Source organism: Mercenaria mercenaria, chromosome 4 (genome assembly GCF_021730395.1).
Source record: "Mercenaria mercenaria strain notata chromosome 4, MADL_Memer_1, whole genome shotgun sequence".
Lineage (NCBI taxonomy): Eukaryota > Metazoa > Mollusca > Bivalvia > Venerida > Veneridae > Mercenaria > Mercenaria mercenaria.
The window spans coordinates 36,311,821-36,337,969 of NC_069364.1; the positions used below are offsets into that span (position 1 = coordinate 36,311,821).

Consider the following 26,149-nt stretch of genomic DNA (forward strand, 5'->3'; position numbering starts at 1 on the left):
CTCCTACCTAACTGAATGAATCCCGACGTGAAACCCCAGGTGCACATCTTCACATGCTGACCATCATTCCTGTAAACTTTGGTAACTCTAGGTCAAATACTTTTGGAGCTACGCGCGACACAACATTAAAATGACCAATTTTTTACTAAGTCAGGGGTCATAACTCCTACATGACTGGATGAATCCGGATGCGAAACCCCAGGTGCACAACTACACATGCTGACCAACATTGCTGTAAACTTTGGTGACTCTACGTCAAATACTTTTGGAGCTACGCGCGACACAACACTAAAATGACCAAATTTTACAAAGTCAGGGGGCATAACTCCTACATGACTGAATGAATCCGGACCCGAAACCCCAGGTGCACAACTACACATGCTGACCAACATTCCTGTAAAGTTTTGTGACTCTATGTCAAATACTTTTGGAGCTAGGCTCGACACAACATTCTCGGAAGGACGGACGGACAGACGGACGCACGGACGGAAGGACGGACAAGGGCAAATCTATATGCCCCCCCCACAAAAAGTGGGGTCATAAAAAAACAAGAGGACCATGATGGTCCTGAATCGCTCACCTGTCCCCACATGACCCAGTTTTGAACTGAGTATGACGTTGTTTTTATGCCCCCGAAGGGAGGCATATAGTTTTTGAACCGTCTGTCTGTCTGTCGGTCTGTCGGTCTGTCAGTCTGTCGGTCTGTCCGCAATTTTCGTGTCCGGTCCATATCTTTGTCATCGATGGATGGATTTTCAAATAACTTGGCATGAATGTGTACCACAGTAAGACGACGTGCAGTGCGCAAGACCCAGGTCCGTAGCTCAAAGGTCAAGGTCACACTTAGACATTAAAGGATAGTGCATTGATGGGCGTGTCCGGTCCATATCTTTGTCATCGATGGATGGATTTTCAAATAACTTGGCATGAATGTGTACCACAGTAAGACGACGTGCAGTGCGCAAGACCCAGGTCCGTAGCTCAAAGGTCAAGGTCACACTTAGACGTTAAAGGATAGTGCATTGATGGGCGTGTCGGGTCCATATCTTTGTCATCGATGGATGGATTTTCAAATAACTTGGCATGAATGTGTACCACAGTAAGACGACGTGCAGTGCGCAAGACCCAGGTCCGTAGCTCAAAGATCAAGGTCACACTTAGACGTTAAAGGATAGTGCATTGATGGGCGTGTCCGGTCCATATCTTTGTCATCGATGGATGGATTTTCAAATAACTTGGCATGAATGTGTACCACAGTAAGACGACGTGTCACACGCAAGACCCAGGTCCGTAGCTCAAAGGTCAAGGTCACACTTAGACGTTAAAGATCATTTTTCATGATAGTGCATTGATGGGCATGTCCGGTCCATATCTTTGTCATTCATGCATGGATTTTAAAATAACTATGCATGAATGTGTGACACAGTAAGACGATGTGTCACGCGCAAGACCCAGCTCCGTAGGTCAAAGGTCCTAAACTCTTAAGATCGGCCATAACTATTCATTCAAAGTGCCATCGGGGGCATGTGTCATCCTACGGAGACAGCTCTTGTTTTCTATTATTTGACATAGTGACCTAGTATTTGAGCTCATGTGACCCAGTTTTGAACTTGACCTAGATATTGAGATAAAAATTCTGACCAAGTTTCATGAAGATCCATTGAAAAATATGGCCTCTAGAGAGGTCACAAGGTTTTTCTATTATCTGACCTAATGACCTAGTTTTTGAAGGCACTTGACCCAGTTTCGAACTTGACCTAGATACCATCAAGGTGAACATTCTCACCAATTTTCATGAAGATCTCATGAAAAGTACGGCCTCTAGAGAGGTCACAACGTTTTTCTATTAATTGACCTAAGGACCTAGTTTTTAAAGGCACGTGACCCAGTTTCGAACTTGACCTAGATATCATCAAGATGAACATTCTGACCAATTTTCATGAAGATCTCATGAAAAGTATGGCCTCTAGAGAGGTCACAAGGTTTTTCTATTTTTAGACCTAATGACCTAGTTTTTGACCACACATCAACCACTTTCGAACTTGACCAAGATATCATCAAGGTGAACATTCTGACCAATTTTCATGAAAATCCATTCAAAAATAAGGCCTCTAGAGAGGTCACAAGGTTTTTCTATTTTTAGACCTAATGACCTAGTTTTTGACTGCATGTGACCCACTTTCGAACTTGACCTAGATATCATCAAAGTGAACATTCAGACCAACTTTCATGAAGATCCATGGAAAAATATGGCCTCTAGAGAGGTCACAAGGTTTTTTCTATTTTTAGACCTAATGACCTAGTTTTGGACCGCACGTGACCCAGTTTTGAACTTGTCCTAGATATCATCAAGATGAACATTCTGACCAATTTTCATGAAGATCCATTGAAAAATATGGCCTCTAGAGAGGTCACAAGGTTTTTCTATTTTTAGACCTACTGACCTAGTTTTGGACGGCACGTGACCCAGTTTCGTACTTGACCTAGATATCATAAGGATGGATATCATAAGGATGAACATTCAGACCAACTTTCATACAGATCCCATGAAAAATATGGCCTCTAGAGAGGTCACAAGGTTTTTCTATTATTTGACCTACTGACCTAGTTTTTGACTGCGCGTGACCCAGTTTCAAACTTGACCTAGATATCATCAAGATGAACATTCTGACTAACTTTCATGAAGATCCATTGAAAAATATGGCCTCTAGAGAGGTCACAAGGTTTTTCTATTTTTAGACCTACTGACCTAGTTTTTGACCGCAGTTGACCCAGTTTCGAACTTGACCTAGATATCATCAAGATGAACATTCTGACCAACTTTCATGAAGATCCCATGAAAAATGTGACCTCTAGAGTGGTCACAAGCAAAAGTTTACGCATGGACGCACGCATGCACGCACGCACGCACGCACGACGGACGCTGCGCGATCACAAAAGCTCACACTGTCACTGTGTGACATGTGAGCTAAAAAATATTGTGAATTAAAAGGGATCTGCCAAATAAAAACATGAGTACTGCAATGCAGAGCAATATACACAAAGCAAAGTCATATATGACCTTTGACCCGTAAATGTGACCTTGACCTTGAAGCGAATGATCCAAAACATGCGCTCTGCATGTCATCTCAGTGTGGTGAACATTTGTGCCAAATGTCTTTGAAATCCTTCAAGCAGTTCAAGAGTTACAAAGCGGACAAAAAACAAACTGATATGGTCTTTGACCCTAAGTGTGACCTTGACCTTGAAGAGAGTCAATCGAAACATGCACTCTGCATGTCATCTCAGTGTGGTGAACATTTGTGCCAAGTTTCTTTGAAATCCTTCAAGCAGTTCAAGAGTTATAGAGAGGACACAAAACAATCTGATATGACCTTTGACCCCTTAGTGTGACCTTGACCTTGAAGCAAGACTCAAAACATGTGCTCTGCACGTCGTCTCGGTGTGGTGAACATTTGTGTCTCCTTCAAGAGGTTCAAGAGTAACAGAGTGGACACGAAACTGCTAACGGATGGACAGACGGACGGACTGACTGACAGACACCGGGGGTATAACATACTACGTCCCTTTGGGCGTATAAAAATATACCATAGTATACCATTGTTGCTTAATCAAAGGGCAAATGCTCAAACAGGAACATGAAGACAATATGTGCATCTCCGTTTGATAGTGAAGTTTCCTATGAAGATTCACTAAATTCCAACCAGTGGTAGCTGAGAAATACTCAGGACAAAAAATGTACCTAAGTTTACTATTATTGAACAAGAGCTCCGCCAAGCATGGCAATATACGCCCGAAGGGTTATATCAGAGGAGGATGGGAGCAAAATTTAAAGAACTTGATCGTTGAAGCCCAAAGGACAGGAAGAACAAAGGGAAGAAATAAAAAAAAATCTAAGTCGATAGAAAAAAATTCTAACTCCACAAAAAAAAGGTACAGATATGTCAAAATACACCTAAAAATTTGAGGTACAATCCATGTTGCACCACAGAAAAATGGTCTCCGTTTTCCCCTATGGACAAAAATGAAAAAGTTACAAAATAAGCTATTTATAGTAACATAAAAGGGAAGTAATTCAATAAAAAAACTAGATATGCTTTTGAGAAAAGCGCATGTCTCCCACAACTGCCTAATCATCTAAATAGTAAGTCAGTCTTTATATACTGTTTAGTTAGAGCACATGTGCATGCGCTTTTTTGACACCAAAAGGACCCTTAAAAGTAGTATATGTGCCAGTTTGAGGGCAAAAATGCGCAAAATCTGAGTGGTTTTTGGTAATTCAAGGGCCATAATTCTGCAGTGCCTGGGCCGATCTGGCTAGTTATCGAACTTGGCCGAGCACTTATTAGCAAACACATTTTGTTCAAGTTTGGTGAAGATCGCATGAGAAATGTTCGACTTAGAGTGCAGACAAGCTTTGTGACAGACACACAGACAGACTGGAGTAAATCAATATGTCTCCCACACCACTATGTGGTGGGAGACATAATTATTGTAAGTGAACAAAAAAGGGATCTGCCAAATAAAAACAGGAGCACCTCAATGCAGAGCAATATACACACAAAACAAAGTCATATGACCTTTGACCCCTAAGTGTGACCTTGACCTTGAAGCGAGCCATCCGACACATGCGCTCTGCACATTGTCTCGATGTGGTTAACATTTGTGCCAAGTTCAAGCAGTTCAAGAGTTACAGAGCGGACACGAAACAATATGACCTTTGACCCCTAAGTGTGACCTTGACCTTGAAGGGAGCCATCCGAAACATGTGCTCTGCAAGTCGTCTCAATGTGGCGAACATTTGTGCCAAGTGCCTTTGAAATCCTTCAAGGGGAGCGGACACAAAATTGCTAACGGACGGACAGACGGACGGATACCAGCGTCATAACATAATACGTCCCTTCGGGCGTATAATAATCAAAGGGCAATTACTCGGTGAACAAGAGCTGTCCGTAAGACAGCCAAAGCTCGACTATTTGAATTGTTGTCCCAGTAGCAGGAATATTACCCTAAATGTTAAAATATCTATAGAGTTTCAATCCAGTATCTGTATTAGTTTTGGAGAAAGTAATTTGCATGCAAAAATTAACCAGGATTTTCTAAGTCAAAAAGCGAGCATAATTTGGCCAAAATGCATGTCAGAGTTATGGAACTTGATGCTATTACCTATTTTTATAACCCTGAAGATACAAGTGAAGTTTCAATTCAATATCTGCATTAGTTTTTGATATAGTAACTTCCATGCAAAACTTAAACCAGGATTTTCTAAGTCCCAAAGGGGGCATAATTTGGTCAAAATATTATATATGTCAGAGTTATGGGCCTTGACCCAGTGAGGTTGGTAATTGACCTATGAAAAGAAGAAGTTTCAAAGCTGTATGCCTTTAAATGATAGCTATATGCACTTGAATGCAGAACTTTAACCAAGTTATGATGCCAATGCTGACACCAGGACGAATAGAAGAGCTTGGACTATTCTTGGATACCTATTACCTTTGACCTCTAAGTGTGACCTTGATCATTTTGACAGGGGCCTGGGTCTTCCACATGACATATCATCTCATTATGGGGAATATTTGTGCCAAATGATTTTAAATCCCTTCATGAATGGTAGAGTTATGGACTGGACATGAAACTGATGCTCTAAACCTGTGACCTCCAAGTGTGACCTTGACCTTGGAGCTAGGAGTCTGGGTCTTGCACATGATATATCAACTTACTATTGGGTTTTAAAATCCCTTGATGAATGGTAGAGTTATGAACCAGGCAAGAAACAGACCATAACAAGTGATTGAAGTATTGCCATGCAATACAAAGTCCCCTACTGGAAGGCACCAAATTTTCTCTAATGCAGTATAACATAACGAACTGGTATCTGTCAATAATGTATAAACAATATTGTACTATATATACAATATGTTATAACAAAACACTTGGATTAAAATTTGTTTATATAAAAACCTCCAGCTGTTTTCATATGGCATTTTTAGTTGTTTATCAAAAAGGTATGATACAAGTTATTTATTATAGTAAAAACAAAGTGAAATTAAAGTTATAATCCTGTTTAAAATCACCATTAAAATAAAGCAAATAACTTTGTAGATTTGTAGAAAACAGTCTAATGAACAAATTCGCCTGTAAGTTAGACTTGGATGGCCAAATATTGTTAAAATACGAATGGATATAAAACCATGAAATATTTAATGACCAGCTGGTCAGTAATTAATTCGCCAGGCTTCGCCAAATTCTGTAAACCAACGAAGACAGTGTCAGGTGACAAATATTTAAATACGTCGAAAACAACAATGGCTGATTGGCCGTGATAGGATTTTGTGTAAAGACGGCGGATAAATGCAGAAATTTACAAATATTTTGCTTTTCTATGCCATTTCTACAAACAATACATTAATGTTATCAAATTAAGCCGGTTGTTCAATAAAAGGAAAGGCAGTTTACGAATGTGCTAGACATGTTGTTGTTTTGTTTCTTGAAATAGATTTAGCGTGGCTCTTTGTACGGTCCCGTACGAACAATCATTTAGCGTGGCTCGTTTTATGGTCCCGTACGAACAATTAATTTGTCTACATCTGCACAGTAGTCCCTAGCTAAACGAAATCAGCTCAGAGATGTTTATATGCTGTTACGGATCTCTGAGCTCAAACGAATCCCGAACGTACTGAAACCTAACCAGGAATCGTGCCAGAAGTCTGTCACGCTATAATTTCATCAAATGCAATGGACTCACCTTTTACTTTACAATATTTCTAATCCATTTTCCTTTTGATCTGGCATAAATAATCCATGCAACATAATTTGAACACATAATTTGTACCCGTCTGCAATATTTTGTCCGTCATGGCAGTTGTCACCTGATCAGGGTACTCTTCATTTTGAAAAACCAATAGGCGGTATAGAATTGTTATTTATTGACATTTTCTGAGAACTTGTATGTTGTTTTATGGATTTTATTGAAAATGGTTATGTTTATGATTAAATTAAATTCATAAATACAGTCGAACTTCGATGGCTCGAACTCGAGGGTCCCGTGGAAATAAGTTCGAGTTTTCCGTTGTTCCAGCCATCCAAATGGCGGCCATTTTGAATTTGGGAATTCGAGGGCATGGTGTGTTATAAACCTTACATCGTAGTATATTGTCATATTGTACCTAAATGTGTGTATGATACGATGATAAATAAACAAACGCTGAAATATGCTTTATTATTTATTTTCAAACATGACATAGATACGGGAGAAAACACAGATAAAACACTAATATAATAATAAACCTTTTTGAATCATAGTCCAGTACAAATATTATCAAATATATTGCTTTCTAGTAGCCGACTTAGCTATCCCCCCATATCCGGGTCCTTTACTAAGTTGTTCAGCCATGCTAAAGCAGTATGAAAGTTGACGTCTCCCGTTTTTATGCAGAAAAAAATAAAGACAGACATAGTATGTACATTGCTCAATCATTTTAAATAATTTTATCCGTATAAATCAAAGCCCATTAAAGCATTGCAGTGGATGAAAGTCACTTTGTTTAATTTGTTTGTCGTATACCGACGCTAATTACGTAAGCGTGTGAAAATAACGCACGCGCCGGTTAAAGGGGAAGCTTGGCGAATGTCAGGCAGAAGTGTGAAAAACTTTGTAAACACAAGCCATCCCGGCAAAAATTGTCTGTTCGACTAAATAGGTGTAATTATCACTGTAATTAAGCCGATGGGACCACCAAATGAGTTCGAGAGTTCGAATTATCGAAGTTCGAGTGATCCAAGGTAGAACTATATAGAATAAAGAAGGAATAAATTCGGAACCGGGCGAAGAGTTCGAGCGATCCCGGGTGTTCAAAAGATCCGAGTTCGAGCCACTGAAGTTCAACTGTAGATAAAATTTTGACACTGATTTTCAAATATAAACACGTGCTCTGAACTGTTGCATGAAATAATTAGTTTCTCACGAGAGACTGTGCGAGATGTTGCGGTTTGATACTGGTTAGTTATACAAATGGGGTTTCGTCATAACTTAATGGAAGCGACCATCAGAAAATAAAAACAGCGTCAGTTAAGTTATGGTAGCCAGAACTACATCGTCCCCACAGTCAATGACTGACTGTGACTGGGAGGCGACTGTATGGTCGACACTTTGATGATTAAGCCTTTATTGAAAACACAAATTAGTGTGCAATATTAAAGTCAGTACTATTATATTACAAGTTACAGGTAAAAAGATGATAAGTTTGAACATCAGTAATCTAGGCCACTCCTGAACTCATTAAGAGTAGCACTAGATTTAACATGATGGGTAGGTTGTTCCAGAGTCTAATGGTTCTTGGAAAAAATGAGTTCTTGTGATAATGGGTGCGAGAGGAGGGAATATAAAAGTGAAGGTCCTTAGAGTCTAGCCGGTACTGGTGATCTACAAAAAAAACCCCAATGGAATAATGGATTTTATATAAAAAATTAGGAGGTTGAAATTTCTCCTTGTTTCTAATGTTTGCCATTTAAGTACAATTAACATTTCTGTGATGCTTCATCTACAGTCACAGTTGATTTGAACATATCTGGCGGCAGCCTTTCGTACTCCTTCAATTTCATATGTTAGAGATTGTTGCCATGAATGCCAAACAGTTGGGCAATATGCCAATTATGGATGAACATATTTTTTATACGGAGTTTCTTAATTTGTACATTTAATATTTGTTTGATCATTTCTTTTCATGTATTCTAGGGTCTTGTTTGCCTTGTTTGTGATCTCATACTGCTGGTTCGCCTAAATATTAAGCATTTTTATAGCTTAAATTCATGGATATGTAGCTTATAACGAAAAGCAATGTTTCATTATTTCTTTTTTATAAACCCTAATCACTTTGCATTATCAGAATTAAACTCCATTGACCGGGTCTTTTTCCAAAGCTCTAATTTATGGAGGTACTGCTAGAGAGTCTCACAATCATGAATGATATTTATAGTGAGATAAACTACTTTATCATCAACAAGGAGTCTTACGGTGCTTTTAAGTATGTCTGGCAGGTGACTGATATGTTAAGAAAAGGCAAGGCCTAAGGACATAACCTTGGGGTACCCCTGATACCACAGGTGGCAATCTGATTGAAGACCTTTTGTGTTCATATTTAAAGGAAAGATTTAATCCACATGGATGTTCTCTACCTAATTGAAATAGCTTGTAGACCAAACGATTGTGATTGACTTTGTCAAACGCTTTGCTAAAGTCAATAATTATTAGGTCTGTCTATTTACTAGCTTGAAGGTAATTAAAAATTCTTGACTAAAATTTAATAACTGAGATTCACAACTGTGTTTTGTGCGGAAAAAAACAAAGACAAATATCAAACAGGGAACGCCACATACCAAAAACGCAGCCTCCCCAAAACGAAACCCACACAGACATGCACACCACAAACACACACACGCACACACACACATACTTGCACAAACGAGGACAAAACAAACAAACAAAGGAACACAGTGGGGCACCGCCTTGGAACGGTCAGTGGCAAAAACACTACTGGAGAGCTTAAACCGGTTTATGGTGCGCACCCAACCTCACTCAAAGCCATGTTGGAAGGAATTAAGCGAATTTTATTATCTAGATGATTAATGATATTTGATACTAAAACATGCTCCATCAGTTGGAAGCAATGCAAGTAAGAGAACAGGTTTGTGATTGCTGGCTTCGCTTCATGGGCCCTTTTTGTATACAGGGACAACGATAGCCGTCCTCCAATCTTGTGGGACACTGCCGGTACCAAGTGAAGACATGTAAATTTTAGTCCCATTTTTATAGAGGAGCAGTATTTAAACTGTGGGCGGACATTGTGTTGTAAACTGTTTCTTTTACTTTCCTGTTTTTTGTTGTTTTTGTTTGTTTTATTTTTTACATTCCTTTTGACGAACCTAAGTGAATTATTTGCTTTTGATGTGATGTTATCAATATGTTCTGACCAAATGAGATATTTACTTAGTGTGAAGCTCAGGTATTTAGCAGCGTCTCTAGTTTTTAAAGAGAGAGAGAGAGAGAGCTAGTTTTTAGAGAGAGAGAGAGAGAGAGAGAGTCTCCGAATATTGTCAATAATTAGTTTCAGTCTTATCAACCGAAATATGAAAGAAAAAGTAAGTACAGTTGAATACCGTTACCTCGATATTCAAGGGACTGTAAAAATTGCATCGACGTATCCGAAGTTCGACGTAACGATATTGACTATGTGGGACTACTTTGTACTTGTTTCGGACGTCTATATTGTCATTATATCCAATGCTTTTTTTTCAGGGGTGGGGGGGGGGGCTTGAAATGGGACAGAAATCATATAAAACGTAAATATGATTTTAATGTTATTGATAAATAAAACATCTTAATCAAATACATAAATACAACTTTTTAATTTTTCAAAATATACATTTAAACATCAGCATTTTATTCCTTTCCTAAAGAAGTCTGAATGCAGCGGTAATATTCCTAGTTGAGTAGTCATTTTGACTGTGCTTCAATAACGAAAATTTAACAGTGAAATACGCATATTGTTACTCAATCCTAAATTGTAGATTTTTACTTCGTCAAACAGAAAATATTTTGACCAAATTAGTTGTTACATTGGAAAACAGCTTTCTTGCTTGCACGGTGTGTTACAAGACTAATTGTTGGGAATTACATGTAAATGCAAACTTCCTGACATTTAAATTGGATTAAAGATCAAATAACAAGCAAAACAAACACACCGAAACTAACTTGAATATGATTAATACATCGCCGGACAACAATAGGTTGACTTTCACACCTTACAAATAATATGGATATTTTTGACAAGCTGTGATATCGACGAAACCAGGTGTAAAAACAGTACAGGTAAGTTGACGGGACTGAAAAATCTCATCGAGCTAAACAAAATATCGAGCTAATCATATCGAGGTAATGATAAATAATTACATTAAGATAAATAGGGAAAAATCGGGACCGACGCAAACACATCGTGCTAACCGGAGTATCGAGCTAACCGATATCGAGGTAACGATATTCGACTGTATATTACATGATATTCAAACCAAGATGTGAACTTCTATAGATGACATTTTTATTATTCACACTTATTCCATATATGTCATACGATGACAACAATATTGAACGCAGACATAAAATTAGCCTTTTTCTATATTCGAAATCACTTCCTGTTTGTGTGCAACTGAAAATTAAAGAAAAGTAAAGAAATCAGTTGAAAATATATCAGTTGAATGACTTCCATACAATGTAATACAAAACTTCCGTATGAATAGCCACCTGCGGTTTATTTCACTATTCATACGGGACCGTACGATTAGCCACTTCCTTTAGCGTAGTTCCGGACATATCCGAATGATGGCGGTTGTGTCACTGAAACCGAAAGTAACATTTTTTATATCCGTCTCCATCGGTGGAATCTATCAACTTACAAGTAAATTTATCCAGCCAATGTCTTCTAGAACCAACGTTTTATGCGTTACTGTAGAAAAATGACCTTCCTATTACATTCGCTACATAATCTTAGCTGGCCAGTATTATAACTTTAAACAAAACAAAAAAAATCTATATAATATGTCTACACAAAACTCTTTACCAAGTAGAGTTAGGTCAAAATACCCCTAAAAATTGGATGTAACATGCATGTTGTACCACAGAAAACTGGTCTCGATTTTTCCCTACGACCTGTAATAAATAAGTTACAATATAAGCTATTTATAGTAAAAACAAAGGGACATAATTCTAAAAACAAGGGTGCCTCATGGTGGTGAACATTTGTGCCAAGTTACATCGAAATCCCTCCATGCATTAAGAAGAAATGCTCCGGACAAAGTCATTCTTGAATTTGACCTCTAAGTGTGACCTTGACCTTAGACCTATGGACCTGGTTCTTGTGCACAACAACCTGTCTCATGGTAGTGAATATTTATGCCAAGTTACATCAAAATCCCTCCATGTATAAAGAAGAAATGTTCCAGACAAAGTTATTCTTGTATCTGACCTTTGGCCTCTATGTGTGACCTTGACCTTAGACCTAGGGACCAGGTTCTTGCGCATGACACTCCGTCTCACAGTGGTGAACATTTGTACCAAGTAATATACACCGGACAGGAAAAAAGTCCCATTGACCTTTGATCTCCAAGTGTGACCTTGACCTTTAAGCAAGGGTTCTGGGTGTTGTGCATGACATGTCGTCTCATCATGGGGAACATTTATGCCAGGTAATATTAAAATTGCTTTGAGTTCTGGACCGGACAGGAAAAAAATCTTATTGACATTTGACCTTCAGATGTGACCTGGAGCTTTTTAGCTAAGGGTCCGGGTTTTGCGCATGACACGTCGTCTCATCATGGGGAACATTTGTGCCAAGTAATATTAAAATACCTTTATGGATGGACAGGGAAAAAGCCCTGTTGACCTTTGACATCCAATTTGTGACCCTGACCTTTAAGCTAGTGGTCCGGGTTTTACGCATGACACATTGTCTCATCATGGGAAACATTTGTGCCAAGTAATATTAAAATCCTGCTTTGCATGACAAGTTATACACCAGACAGGAAAAAAGTCCCATTGACCTTTGATCTCCAAGTGTGACTTTGACTTTTAAGCTAGGTTTCTGGGTGTTGCGCATGACACGTTGTCTCATCATGGGGAACATTTATGCCAAGTAATATTAAAATCCCTTGATGGATGACTGGACCGGACAAGAAAAAAACCATATTGACCTTTGACCTCCAATTGTGACCTTGACCTTTTAGCTAGGGGTCCGGGTTTTGCGCAAGACACATCGTCTCATCATGGGGGAATATTTGTGCCAAGTAATATTAAAATACCTTCATGGATTGCAGAGTTATGGACCGTACAGGGAAATTCCATATTAAAATCCCTTGATGGATGACTGGACCGGACAAGAAAACAAGAGCTGTCCGTAAGACAGCGCTCGACTTTTCTCAGTGCTTGACTCTGAATTCGAGCTATGCCAGTAAAAAAATTCCAAGTTAAAAAGGGACATAACTCTGTCAAAATTCAAATCAGAGTTATAGGAATTAAGTCTCCTGGTGTAGACTTTGATAGTAAATAACTATTTTGAGTTTCAAGTCAAAAGCTTAAATAGTAACAGAGATATTTGACTTTATCAAAAAATTCTAAGTTAAAAAGGGGCATTATTCTGTCAAAATTCAAATCAGAGTTATGGGGATTGTTTCTCCTGGTGAAGACTTTGCTAGTAAATAACTATTTTAAGTTTCAAGTCAATAGCTTTGATAGTAACAGAGATATTTGACTTTATCAAAAACTTTAACCAACGGCAACGCTGACGCCGACACCGGGGCGAGTGCAATAGCTCTACTTTTTCTTCGAAAAGTCGAGCTAAAAACCCTATTGACCTTTGACCTCCAATTATGAGCTTGACCTTTTAGCTAGGGGTCAGGGATTTTCGCATAACACGTCGCCTAATCATGGGGAACATTTGTGCCAAAAAATATTAAAATCCCTTAATAAATGGCAAGAGTTATTAGACCGGACATGAAACAGACCCTGTTCATGCCATGTTAACATTTGACTGCCAAGTGTGACCTTGACCTTTTAGCTAGGGATCTGAAAGTTGAGCATGACACATTATCTTATCATGAGGTACATTTGTGCCAAATAATATTAAAATCCCTTCATGGATGGCAGAGTTATGAACCAGACAGGAAAAAAGCCCTGTTGACCTTTGACCTCGAATTGTGACCTTGACCTTTAAGCTAGGGGTCAAGGGTTTGCACATGACACATTGTCTCATCATGGGAAACATTTGTGCCAAGTAATATCAATATCCCTTCATGGATGAGTTATGGACCGGACACGAAATTGCGGACGGACGGAATGACGGACGGACAGTAAAGCGCAATTCTATAGTCCCAGAAACTGGTTTTCAATCAGTAGGGGACTAATAACCTTTGACCTCTAAGTATGACCTTGGCCTAGGAGTTAGGGGTCTGGGTCTTGTGCTTGACACATCAACTTATTATAGAAAACATTTGTGTGCCAAGTAATTTAAAGATCCCTTGATGAATGGCAGAGTTATGGACCGGAGAAGAAACAGACAATGTTAACCTATGACCTCTGTGACCATGACCTTGGAGCATGACACATCATCTCATTATGGGGAACATTTAAGCCTAGTTATTTCAAAACCCCTTCATGGATGGCAGTTATGGGACAGATTGTAGGACGGACAAAAGGACGCAGCCTCTTTCTTTCTTGCCTACCTAGCGGAAAAGTATACATTTGTCCGAGCACACACTAGGGATAGATATTCCTGTCTTTCCCTAGGGAAAAACGTTGTCTAAAATAGCGTGCACTTAGGTGACGTCACATAATACTGGCACTATTATGACAACATAAACTATAAAAATAATGCTAGGAAATACTAGTACCTAAATCTATTTGTCACCACTATCTATTTTGAACGTGTTAGAACAATGATCTTACATGTTTGCCTATGTAAGACAGCTGTTTTCCCAATCCTCGGGACAGCCTGGATATAAAACCTCGCTAATGCTCATTTTTTCATTCCACACTGTCCCTGGTAGGGAAAATCCAGTCTTACAAAGGCAGGCAGGTAAGATCCTTATAATGTCCCCCATTTTTTCTTAGAAGAAGGCAGAGGACAACAAAAGTCATCGTTATGGGACCTGATGTACTGTCTTGACTTAATATAATAAATTTCGTGGGCTGAGCGCGGAACTATTGTAACTGTATATAAATAAAGAACAAGATACAATAGTTTCGCGCTCAGCCCTCGTAATATGTATATGATCCTGTCAACTTCGTTTCAAGTTGCAATGCAACACTTTTATTTGTATCAGAAATGTCAAATTCTCGGTCAAAAAGGGGCTTAATTTTGTCAAAATTATTGGCAGAGTTATAGAACTTAGTCTGTTAATTTACTTTATTGTCTAACATGCTTGTGTGAAGTTTCAATCAAACTAATGAATAGTAGGTATCAGAAATGTTAAAAGAAATGTCAATGTTGGGAATTCTTCAAACTAAACAAGAGCTGTCTCCATAGGATGACATATGCCCCCATGTGCCACACATTCATGCGTAGTTATTTTAAAATCCATGCATGAATGACAAAGATATGGACCGGACACGCCCATCAATGCACTATCATGAAAAATGACCTTTAACGTCTAAGTGTGACCTTGACCTTTGAGCTACAGACCTGGGTCTTGCGCGCGACACGTCGTCTTACTGTGGTACACATTCATGCCAAGTTATTTGAAAATCCATCCATGGTTGACAAAGATATGGACCGGACACGCCCATCAATGCACTATCCTTTAATGTCTAAGTGTGACCTTGACCTTTGAGCTACGGACCTGGGTCTTGCGCGCAACACGTCGTCTTACTGTGGTGCACATTCATGCCAAGTTATTTGAAAATCCATCCATTGATGACAAAGATATGGACCGGACACGCCCATCAATGCACTATCCTTTAATGTCTAAGTGTGACCTTGACCTTTGAGCTACGGACCTGGGTCTTGCGCGCGACACGTCGTCTTACTGTGGTACACATTCATGCCAAGTTATTTGAAAATCCATCCATCGATGACAAAGATATGGACCGGACACGCCCATCAATGCACTATCCTTTAATGTCTAAGTGTGACCTTGACCTTTGAGCTACGGACCTGGGTCTTGCGCGCGACACATCGTCTTACTGTGGTACACATTCATGCCAAGTTATTTGAAAATCCATCCATCGATGACAAAGATATGGACCGGACACGAAAATTGCGGACAGACTGACAGACTGACAGACCGACAGACTGACAGACGGACAGACGGTTCAAAAACTATATGCCTCCCTTCGGGGGCATAAAAAGGGCAGATATTTTTGTCGGAACAATTTTATTCTTTATTTTGCCGGGTGTAACGTCACACCGACACAGCTATAGGTCATATAGCGACTTTCCAGCTTTGATGGTAGAGGAAGACCCCAGGTGCCCCTCTGTGCATTATTTCATCACCAGCTGGCACCTGGGTAGAACCACTGACCTTCCATAAGCCAGTTGGATAGCTTCCCCACATGAAGAATTCAATGCCCCTATTGAGGCTTGAACCCACATCGGTGAGGGGCTAGTGATTTGAAGGCAATGACCTTAACACCATTCGGCCACGTAGGCCCCTATCTGTCGAAACAGAAGTCAGATTGGGACCTGGTATGTGAACCCTACAAATATATTGTAAGTTTCAACTTGATATCTGTACTGGTTCCCTAGAAGCAACAGAATGGGACAGGATGGGATGTACAAGACTGGTATGGATGGGACAAAGTGATTCTTATAATCGCCCTCCTAAACAAAGTATGGTGTGTGTATAACAAGCTTACACTGGCAGGCATTTGCTGCGAATGAATTCCCGGCACAGGAGACGAGGCTGCTGACACTGCCACAAATGTGCTAGGTGTTGATGCCATCACAGTTCTTGGTCCTTACACCATAGCCAAAATATTGCAGATAATCACTCCCCTGCAGGATATACTTTGCAATATAAATAACAAAACTACTGAATATTAATATATTTGTAAACCTCTTCCTCTCAGAAAATATCTTTCAAATCATAAATTTTCCATTTGACTTTACATCTGGATTTTTTTCCCCTTTAGTTTTTAGTTTATAAAAATTTGTTTTAGCTCGATCGTGATGAAAGCTTCAAGCTTATTGTAACCAGTCTCGAGTCTGCTTCCTAGAAAAGCCATTACTGGTGTCATATGAGAAGTCATGGCCACGACCCCAGTAGGGCAATGGTTTGCGAGTAAAGTGCCTTCATGCAAAAGTTAACGTTGGCCCCTGTGACCTTGACCTTTGACCTGGTGACCCCAAAGTCAGTAGGGGTGGTATACTCAATCAGTACTATCAGCATGTGAAGTTTGAAGGTCCTGGGTGCAGTGGGTCGCGAGTAAAGTGCCTTCATGCAAAAAGTTAACGTTGTGACTAACGAACGAACGAACTAACTAACTAACTAACTAACTAACTAACGAACGAACGAACGGACGGACAGTTGAAAACTAATCCACGACCCCTGGATTGAGCGGCTGTCTAGGGAATATGATCAGATAATTTTTTAAGTATTTTTTGCTATATAACTTATATAATAAATTGTCACCCTAGTGCAAAAACTCAATAAGTGCAATTTTTCACAAAATCACTTTTTTACATAAAGTGATGCCAAATAGTGAAATACATGTCCCCCCCCCCCAAAAAAAAAAAAAAAAAATTGGGAATAGATCCCATTGTCAAATGTGATATTTGAAATAAAAGCAAAACTCAATAAGTGCACCTGAATATTTGTTTAGTGCAAAAAGTGAATAAATGCCTCTATCCATTTTTTGCTCTAAAGTTTTCTTTAATACCATGAAAAAAATCAGTGCAAAAAGTAGATATGTTATCTAGTTTTTGCTCCAAAATAAATATCCATTCTGGAAAAAATAGTTTGTGCAGTAATGTTATATTTGCAATGATGACACCACATGACATCATCAAGGTTAAAGATGACACTATTATACATGTATTGTTTCTTTAGTACGGGTATTACATGTACATGTATATTGTCCTGGAATTCCATAGAACTTTCTCAAAGTGCAAGTCATCACTTTTAAGCTTGGTTTTATAGCAGAACCGGTACCACCCACAAAATATGTAAAAAAAATCCTGTCTGCTTTAAATTTATGATTCCTAATCCAGAGCTCCAGATAAGCTGCGTATTTGCGTATTTACGCAATTAAAATTGCAGAATACCCAACTGAATTCATACAGTGTGCATACTGAAACGCAAGTAAAATTCCTAATACCCACTTCGCAAAAAAAATTGCTTGTCCCCTGGGTAGGGCCTCTTTTAACCCCAATGGCATAATTTGAACAATCTTGTTAGAGAACCACTAAGCAATGCTACACACCAAATATCCTTGCAGTTTTAGGCAAAAAGATTTGATTTTCCTATGCAAGTCTATGTAGAACTTGGGACCTCCAGGGTAGGGCCTCTTTTCACCCCAGGGTAATAATTTGAACTATCTTGGAAGAGGACCACAAGGAAATATCAAAGGCCTAGGTCTTGTGCTTTCAGACAAGAAGATTTTTAAAGTTTTTTTCCTATATAAGTCTTTGCAAAATTTGGGACCCCCGGGTTGGAGCCTTTTTTCACCCTAGGGGCATAATTAAAAAAAATCTTCATAGAGGACCATTAGATATCAAGGCTCTAAGCCTTGTGGTTTTGTTCCTTTTGGTTGCCGTGACAACCTTAGTTCAGTGTGGAATATAATTCTTTGAACAATTTTGAAAGGGGGCCACCCAAGGATCATTTCTGTGATGTTTGGTGTAAATCTGCCCAGTTGTTTTGTAGAAGATTTTTTTTAGAAATTGTTGACAGATGCACGACGGACATCAAGCATTCACAAAAGCTCACCATAAGCTTTTGGCTCAGATGAGCTAAAAATAAATGTCTCGGAGGTACAGTAGATATGACTGATAATGTGATACTGTAAATTTTAAGGGCAAATTCTTTTGGCTTATTTAAGATTTTACTTCAAACATCAGATTTTCAAATTATAATTAATACAGAATTGCTTGCTTATGTATGAATTACAATATCAATATCTATAATATTAGTTCTTTAAAATGCTAAACTGATTTCTTTACATTGAATTGTTGTAATGGTAAAGAATTATTTTAATTTGCTATCGAAGGTGTAAATGCAGGAAATCCTTCTTCTCCTGTTGGCAGGAATTTATCTTGTTGTTGTTAAATTTTTTACTATAATAAAGCTGATTCTATTTTGATAAAATGTAGACAAATATTTCATCAGCTTTGGAAATTTTTAAGAAATTCTCAAGATTAACTGCACTGTTTTTAATCTATAATTTTATTAGATTATAATTTTAGGGTACAACCCATAACAATCAGATTGGTTATTTTTTTTGTAGCAACTTGAACAAAATGTTAGATTTTTAATATTATTGCAGACTTGATTTTTAGACTTTAAAGAGGAAAGACTTATATTATTAGAGTGGCATAACTTAGCCACAGTGACATAATTTAAGACTTAGGCCAGCATTTTTTAATTTTCTGGTTTACGGGAGCGCCAACCCTATTTTTTGACAAAACAAAATAAAAATAAAAGTCATTTTCAGTACTTTTATTTTCATTTTACCCGCCGACCGTCCGTAATTGCTGCTGCCAAAAATAAAAGTTTAACTGTATGGTAGAGGTTTTTAATCTAGATCAGTAGACGCATGAAAAATGGCGGCCTGCATAAATGTAAATTGTGTGAAATTAAATTGGAAAAATATACAAGTTTACAGAAAATAATCTTTGGAATGAGTTGGCAGAGATAACAAGTGTTATAAAGAAATTGGAACTGAGTAGAAATTACTGCACCTAAAGCTCAACATTAGGAGTAATCACCTACGAAAAATGGCCTCCACTATCAGTATCAAAGCTGTCCAGATGTTGAAAAATCTGGCGTATCACATGTACAAGATTTGTTGTCTGTATATTATAATTGGACAACGATGGAATTCATGTGGGACTGTCAGAAAAATACCACAATTGATAAAAAGGAAAGAAACCAAAGAAATGGCAAAACGGAAGAGCAAAAGTGAGTATCAACTTGCTAAACATATTTTTTTTTACTTTGAAGTCTTGAGGGTTAGAAAACAAAGTGCAATTTTAATGTAAAATGACATGTCCCTGCAAATGCTTGACAATGATACATGTGATAAAAGACTGAAACTAGTCAAAATAATTGGACCGTCAGATTAACGATTGTTTAATATTTGTGACTGGCAATCTAAGCCAGTGGAGATATAGGCCATATATAAAAGATTATCTCAATATTTCCTAGGATCAAGTTCTAGCCAGGTACTATAACTCAAAAGATAATTATGAAACATGAAACTCCCAGCAATATTGTCATGTTCACTTAATAAAGTATACCAACAAAATCTGTAAGAAGACCCTTTGAAAGTAGGTTTGGGACAAACATTCAGACACTATATGCCACATGTGCCTTTGACACTGAGGAACACATAATGACATATCCAGTAATAAATGTTTTTTCAGACTCATAACTTATTAATTCCAAGTCCCATCTCAGTGAAGAGTCTTATAAATCTCCGATAATGTTATCTGAACATCGGCCGATAAGGTTGTTATTTTATACACATTTTAGCTGAACCAAATTCAGATTGTTTTGGCTTGTCGTACAATATAGGTGGCACTGACAGTCAGCAAAATATAAAACAATATTCAAGCCACTGAAACTTAACCAAAGCAATTTAATTTTAAAGCCAGTGTCACTGAGTGTGCATAATATTTATCAATTCATAATTTTTCATTTCTAGTATGACTATGCCTGTCTTTTAAGACTCCATCTCCAGCCAATCAATATGCATATATGCAGGATGCAGACCTAAAGTAGTCATTGCATATACCCATTTTAAAGCAGTTTTTATTCATGTTTAAATAATAAACATTATGCAGTGGTCTTATGATATGATAATGTCAACTGTGGTATATGTATATTTAATAATGAAAAATGTTTCCACAAGTCTATTTTTACTTCAAAATAGATACATACAAAAACACAAATAGTGCATATCCTTGGTGACTTTGAAAATGGCATTATTCATACAAGCTACACATAAAGAAAACAACAGTATACTGAGATGATGAGATATAAACCAGTTAAGAATAGGTCATTTGTGAGTGTGTATGCAATTTAAGCTTGCAAGCTTTCGTTTTCTGTGGTTTACAAAAAATAAAAAAATTGTATCCTTTTGGATGTTTTATTTTTATTTATTTGGTCGACTGCTCAAAATTGGGACTTTTATCTTTATTTTTATTTGTCCCCCCCCCCCCCCCAACCCTAATTTTTTTAAAAATCTCCCGTAAACCAGAAAATAAAAAAATGTTGGCCTTATATAATAGTCTGCCACACCCAGATATTCAAAGAAACTTGGCACAAATGTTTTATTTTTGCATTACCCCCCTACTCAGAAACAAGAGGGCCATGATGGCCCTATATCGCTCACCTGAGTACCATTGCTTTAACCAAAAACAAAAGAAAGAAAAGGTACAGATATGTCAAAATACACCTAAAAATTGGAGGTACCATCCATGTTGTACCACAGAAAAGTGGTCTCGATTTTTCCCTACGGCCAATAATAAAAAAGTTACTAAATAAGCTATTTATAATAACATAAAAGGGAAGTAATTAAAAAAACAATTATTGTAAGTGAACAAAAGAAGGATCTGCCAAATAAAAACAAGAGCACTGCAATGCAACGCAAATGCAAAGCAATATTCACACAAAACAAAGTCATATGACTTTTGACCCCTAAGTGTGACCTTGACATTGAAGTGAGCCATTTGAAACATGCGCTCTGCACATCGTTTCAGTGAGGGGAACATTTGTGTCAGGTTTCTCTGAAATCCATCAAGGGGTTCAAAAGTTACAGAGCAGAAGGGAAATTTCTAACCAACACACAGACAGACAGACAGACAGACGGACACCGAGGCGATAACATAATACATCCCTTCGGGAGTATAAGAAGGAATCGAGATCTTATGGTGATACAAGTTGTGTGCAAGTTTGGTTAAAATCAAATCATAAATGAAGCTGCTATTGTGCAGACAAGGTCAAAATAGCCAATTTTGGCCCTATCAGGGGCCATAACTCTGGAACTCATTACGGGATCTGGCCGGTTCAAGAAAGGAACCAAGATCTTTTGGTGACATAAGTTTTGTGTAAGTTTGGTTAAAATCAAATCATAAATGAAGCTGCTATTGTGCAGACAAGGTCAAAATAGCTAATTTTCACTCCTTCAGGGCCCATAACTCCGGAACCCATAAAGGAATCTGGCCAGTTGCAGAAAGGAACCAAGATCTTATGGTGATACAAGTTGTGTGTAAGTTTGGTAAAAATCATATCATAAATAAAGCTGCTATTGTGCAGACAAGGTTAAAATAGCTAATTTTGGGCCTTTCAGGGGCCATAACTCTGGAACCAATAAAGAAATCTGGCCAGTTCAAGAAAGGAACCAAGATCTTATGGTGATACAAGTTGTGTGCAAGTTTGGTAAAAATCAAATCATAAATAAAGCTGCTATCATGCAGACAAGGTCAAAATAGCTAATTTTGGCCCTTTCAGGGACCATAACTCTGGAACCTATAATGGGATCTGGCCAGTTCAAGAAAGGAACCGAGATCTTATGGTGATACAAGTTGTGTGCCAGTTTAGTTAAAATAAAATCATAAATGAAACCACTATCGTGCAGACAAGAAATTGTTGACGGACGGACGGACCGCCGCACAGACGGACCGCCGCACGGACGAAGGGTGATCACAAAAGTTCACCTTGTCACTATGTGACAGGTGAGCTAAAAATAGGGGGGAATCTGTGAAAAATTAGGGGGCGGGTGAGGGGCGGGGATTTCCAAAGAAGTATGTCTAATGCAGAAAAATAACAAACCTTTTAATTAACACTGATTATCAGAAAACTATAAGCGGCATAAAACTTTTCTTTTGTTTACACGTGTTACACTAACACGCAGACGACTACCGGTAATGGTCATCACTACTGACTTAAACGCTGACGAATATCTGTGTCAATACCGGTTCAGTACAGGTTATATAGACACAACCCAGGACGAAAATGGCGGAGATTTGTTTACATCGCAGTCGGAATGGATTCAGCATCGAAACACACGTACAGCTGATATATGCGCGCATTTGGTCGCACATTTGGCAAGGACTAAGCGTGATAATCCAAAATTATGCAGGAATCCCGCAATCTCACGTCCTAGATGCAACACTAAGTATATACTTTAAAGTCCTTTGTATTATTTTCACAATTTTTATTCCTGCACTTTACTATTTTCTCCTTTGTGTTTCTATATATTTCAATGTTCTATGTATCTTGGTGCGGCAGACTATTATATAAGTCTTAAATTATGTCACTGTGGCTAAGTTATGCCAATCCAAAAATATTAGTCTTTCCTCTTTAAAGTCTAATCAAAGGCCTGAAGGGCCTGAGAGTCGGCTAATGATTGATATACTGGTAGTATAGTCTAAATGGCAAGGTTATAATATCAAACAACAGGAATAATGAATACGGGATGCACATGAATGACTAGTTTTGTGGGTAAAAATAATATGCTTCCATGCAACTTACTAGTATTTCAAATACCGTCATCCTACGAATATAAGACGCACATTTTTTTACGAGATTCTGGTCTCGAAGGACCGATGCGTCCTATATATGGGGATAGAAAAAGACCAAACATTTCCCCCGACTCAAAAATTAAGAAAATCGATCTTTGTTTACCAAGCGTACCTCTATATTAAAGAGTATTTAAGGGGAGTAAATACCAATGACTCGGGTATAGCTAATAGCCGGTATCGGGACCCGGCGTCTTAAATTACTTTTGTATAAAATGTAAAATTCAGAGCTCGCGTAAAAAAGATAAATAAATGCTGTTTTTCATTAAAATATTTTTTACAATGCATTTCTGTAACTGATCATTAAGTTTTTAACAAGACCTGTGTAAAACACTTCCCGGCGTGTTTTCACACATTTTGCATTAAAATACTTGAAACTCCATATCAGGTAGCCCGAAAATCGATTATCTAATCTTCAAACATAATTTTGATAGTTGTCTATAATCCTCTTGTTCATCGAGAATTTCACACCCGAGGCATTACTTATCTTACACCTAATGTCACAATCTGCAAACAATTAACCGTTTAATCATACCCGGAGGCAGTTGTAAACATGTGCATGCGAGATTTTAGACTGATCCAATATGATCATAGTCGCTGATCCGTAATGTTCAAAACAATTCGCAAACCAGTTTTAAAATTACGTCATTTTACCGCCACGTGCCAAAGTGTACTTTCGTTTTCACTGGCGTCAATATTCATGGAGTGGTCAGAGGATGCGGCAGTTTAGTGCTTACACAGAGTTTATGCTTTTCAATTTAAATACTTGCCACAACATCCAAAAACATCGACAATAATTAAGCAAAAACTGGCGATTTCGTAGAAACTATAGCGAATTTCGGACAAACATAAATTTGGATAAGTGATAAGTGGGTATAAGCATTTTTTCAGAATTCTGCTGATATTTTTTCACTGCGTCCTATACACGAGTGCGACCTATATTCGGTCGATTACGGTATTTCTTTTCCTCAGATTATGTATGGTTATAAATCAATGAAATCGATTAAAGTGGGGTATGTAAATTGAGGCTTCAGTTCTAATAATTTTTAAGATTCATACAATTTCCATCAACAGTATCAAAGTTCTAACAAACCCACCTAGGACTGATCTGAGAAGGATCAAATCTAGAAATAAAGTAAACCGAAATGAATCTCATGTAAAAGTTACAACTTGGTATTTTCGATATCCTTTGGACAGAAAGTGTGATGGACAAGGTGGTTATAACTATGCTCCCCCTATTTTAGGGACCATAACAAGCATATCAGAAAGTGGAAAGAACAAGCGCTATATTCAGTGAATTTAAAACCACTGCTAAATATGTGGTTTTAGTATTTTTTGAAAGATATTTTATTTCTAGATATACCTTAGTTGTATACAAAAAGACAAAGAGTATTGAGTATACATGTGCTGTCTGAAATACTCTTTATAGTTTCCCACTGGCCGATTTTCGCCAAGAGTCACAGGTTCTAATCTTTAATTTATTTATTTTATTTTGTTGGGTTTAACGTCGCACCGACACAATTTCAGGTCATATGGCGACTTTCCAGCTTTAATGATGGAGGAAGACCCCAGGTGCCCCTCTGTGCACTATTTCATCACGAGCGGGCACCTGGGTAGAACCACCGACCTTCCGTAAGCCAGCTGGATGGCTTCCTCACGTGAAGAATTCTACGCCCCAAATGAGGTTTCGAACCCACATCGATGAGGGGCAAATGGTTTGAAGTCAACGACTCTAACCACTCGGCCACGGAGGCCCCTCTAATCTTTAAAGATCTGCAATAAAATTATTATTTTGATTGAAACAGCCATCTGCCTGCTTACTGAAGATGGAACAGATAATATTAAATGTTCAACAAGTTCTACCAGTTTCAGTTTGTTTTTAGTGGGGTTTTTTCCCAACTAAACAGAGATTTTGTTACAATAAATATCAATGAAATGGACATTCAATTGATGCCTTTTGACTGACATTATACAAGTATAATCCAATAAATTTCTCTAAAATTGAAGAGTGGTTCGCAAAAATAAAAATGTTGAAAGTACAAACTACAATTTGACAGCTGACACTAAGATGACTATATATATTTTTCGAGTAAACATTTGCCTCTGGCATTACCAAAACGGGTAATTATCGGCTGGTATATATTCGCACATGATAAAATTTCAATATAGCGCGGATTGCCACATACAATTTGTAATGGATGGACGAAAGAATTGTTCAGATATTTTACAGATAAAGAGCCTGGCGATAACCGTGCCATACATTAGGTATTGTTCAATCATATCATAAGTGATGTGAATTTAAAGTATACTTACTTTTGCATTTAAAGATATGTAAATGTTACCGAGTGTCAATATACACTGGGACCCCGTTATAACGCTGTTGTCGGGGTCCAAAGTTCGAGACCCGCGGATCTAGTGGGGTAAAATTTATAACGCGGGTTGGCCGTATAAGCGGTATATGCCATTCCCCACCCACCGGTAATGTATTAGACATATTTTGAACGCTGTTTTACGTTACATAACAAAATCTTAAGAGTTTAAACGGGACATTTTATTTACCTTAAATGCTACTGGAAAATACATTAAAAGAATTATAACGCTATGTCAGCTTCCAATTTCATCATGATTCTAAAAGAAAGGTAGAATTGTGTATCCCGGAAGTAAACATATAACGCTGTGTGAGAAGCGCGCGGTCATGAAAATTACATGTGCAACGCAATTGCAAAGGGGGTTTCTGTATCTAAAAGAGAAAAGACGCGGACGCTCTTAAAAAATAATTTTGAATACATGTAGAAAATGGATAAAATAAGAAAAACAATTGTTAAATCACCGGGACCACATTTAAAAAAGTCTTTGTTTGCTGT

General features: G+C 38.0%; 1 protein-coding gene across 2 annotated transcripts in view; it reads right to left on the minus strand.

The window, feature by feature from the left end:
* LOC123551448 (transcription initiation factor TFIID subunit 12-like) overlaps window positions 1-26,149 on the minus strand; it is a 124,870-nt gene that overhangs the window by 74,008 nt on the left and 24,713 nt on the right. Inside the window, exon 2 of one of the 2 annotated variants that reach the window (XM_045340387.2) lies at window positions 16,400-16,538. The exons of the other annotated variant lie outside the window; for it this stretch is intronic. Coding sequence (XP_045196322.1) covers window positions 16,400-16,486 — 87 coding nt within the window. The 5' untranslated portion in view covers window positions 16,487-16,538. The remainder of the gene's footprint in view (window positions 1-16,399; window positions 16,539-26,149) is intronic. 2 annotated transcript variants of the gene reach the window in all.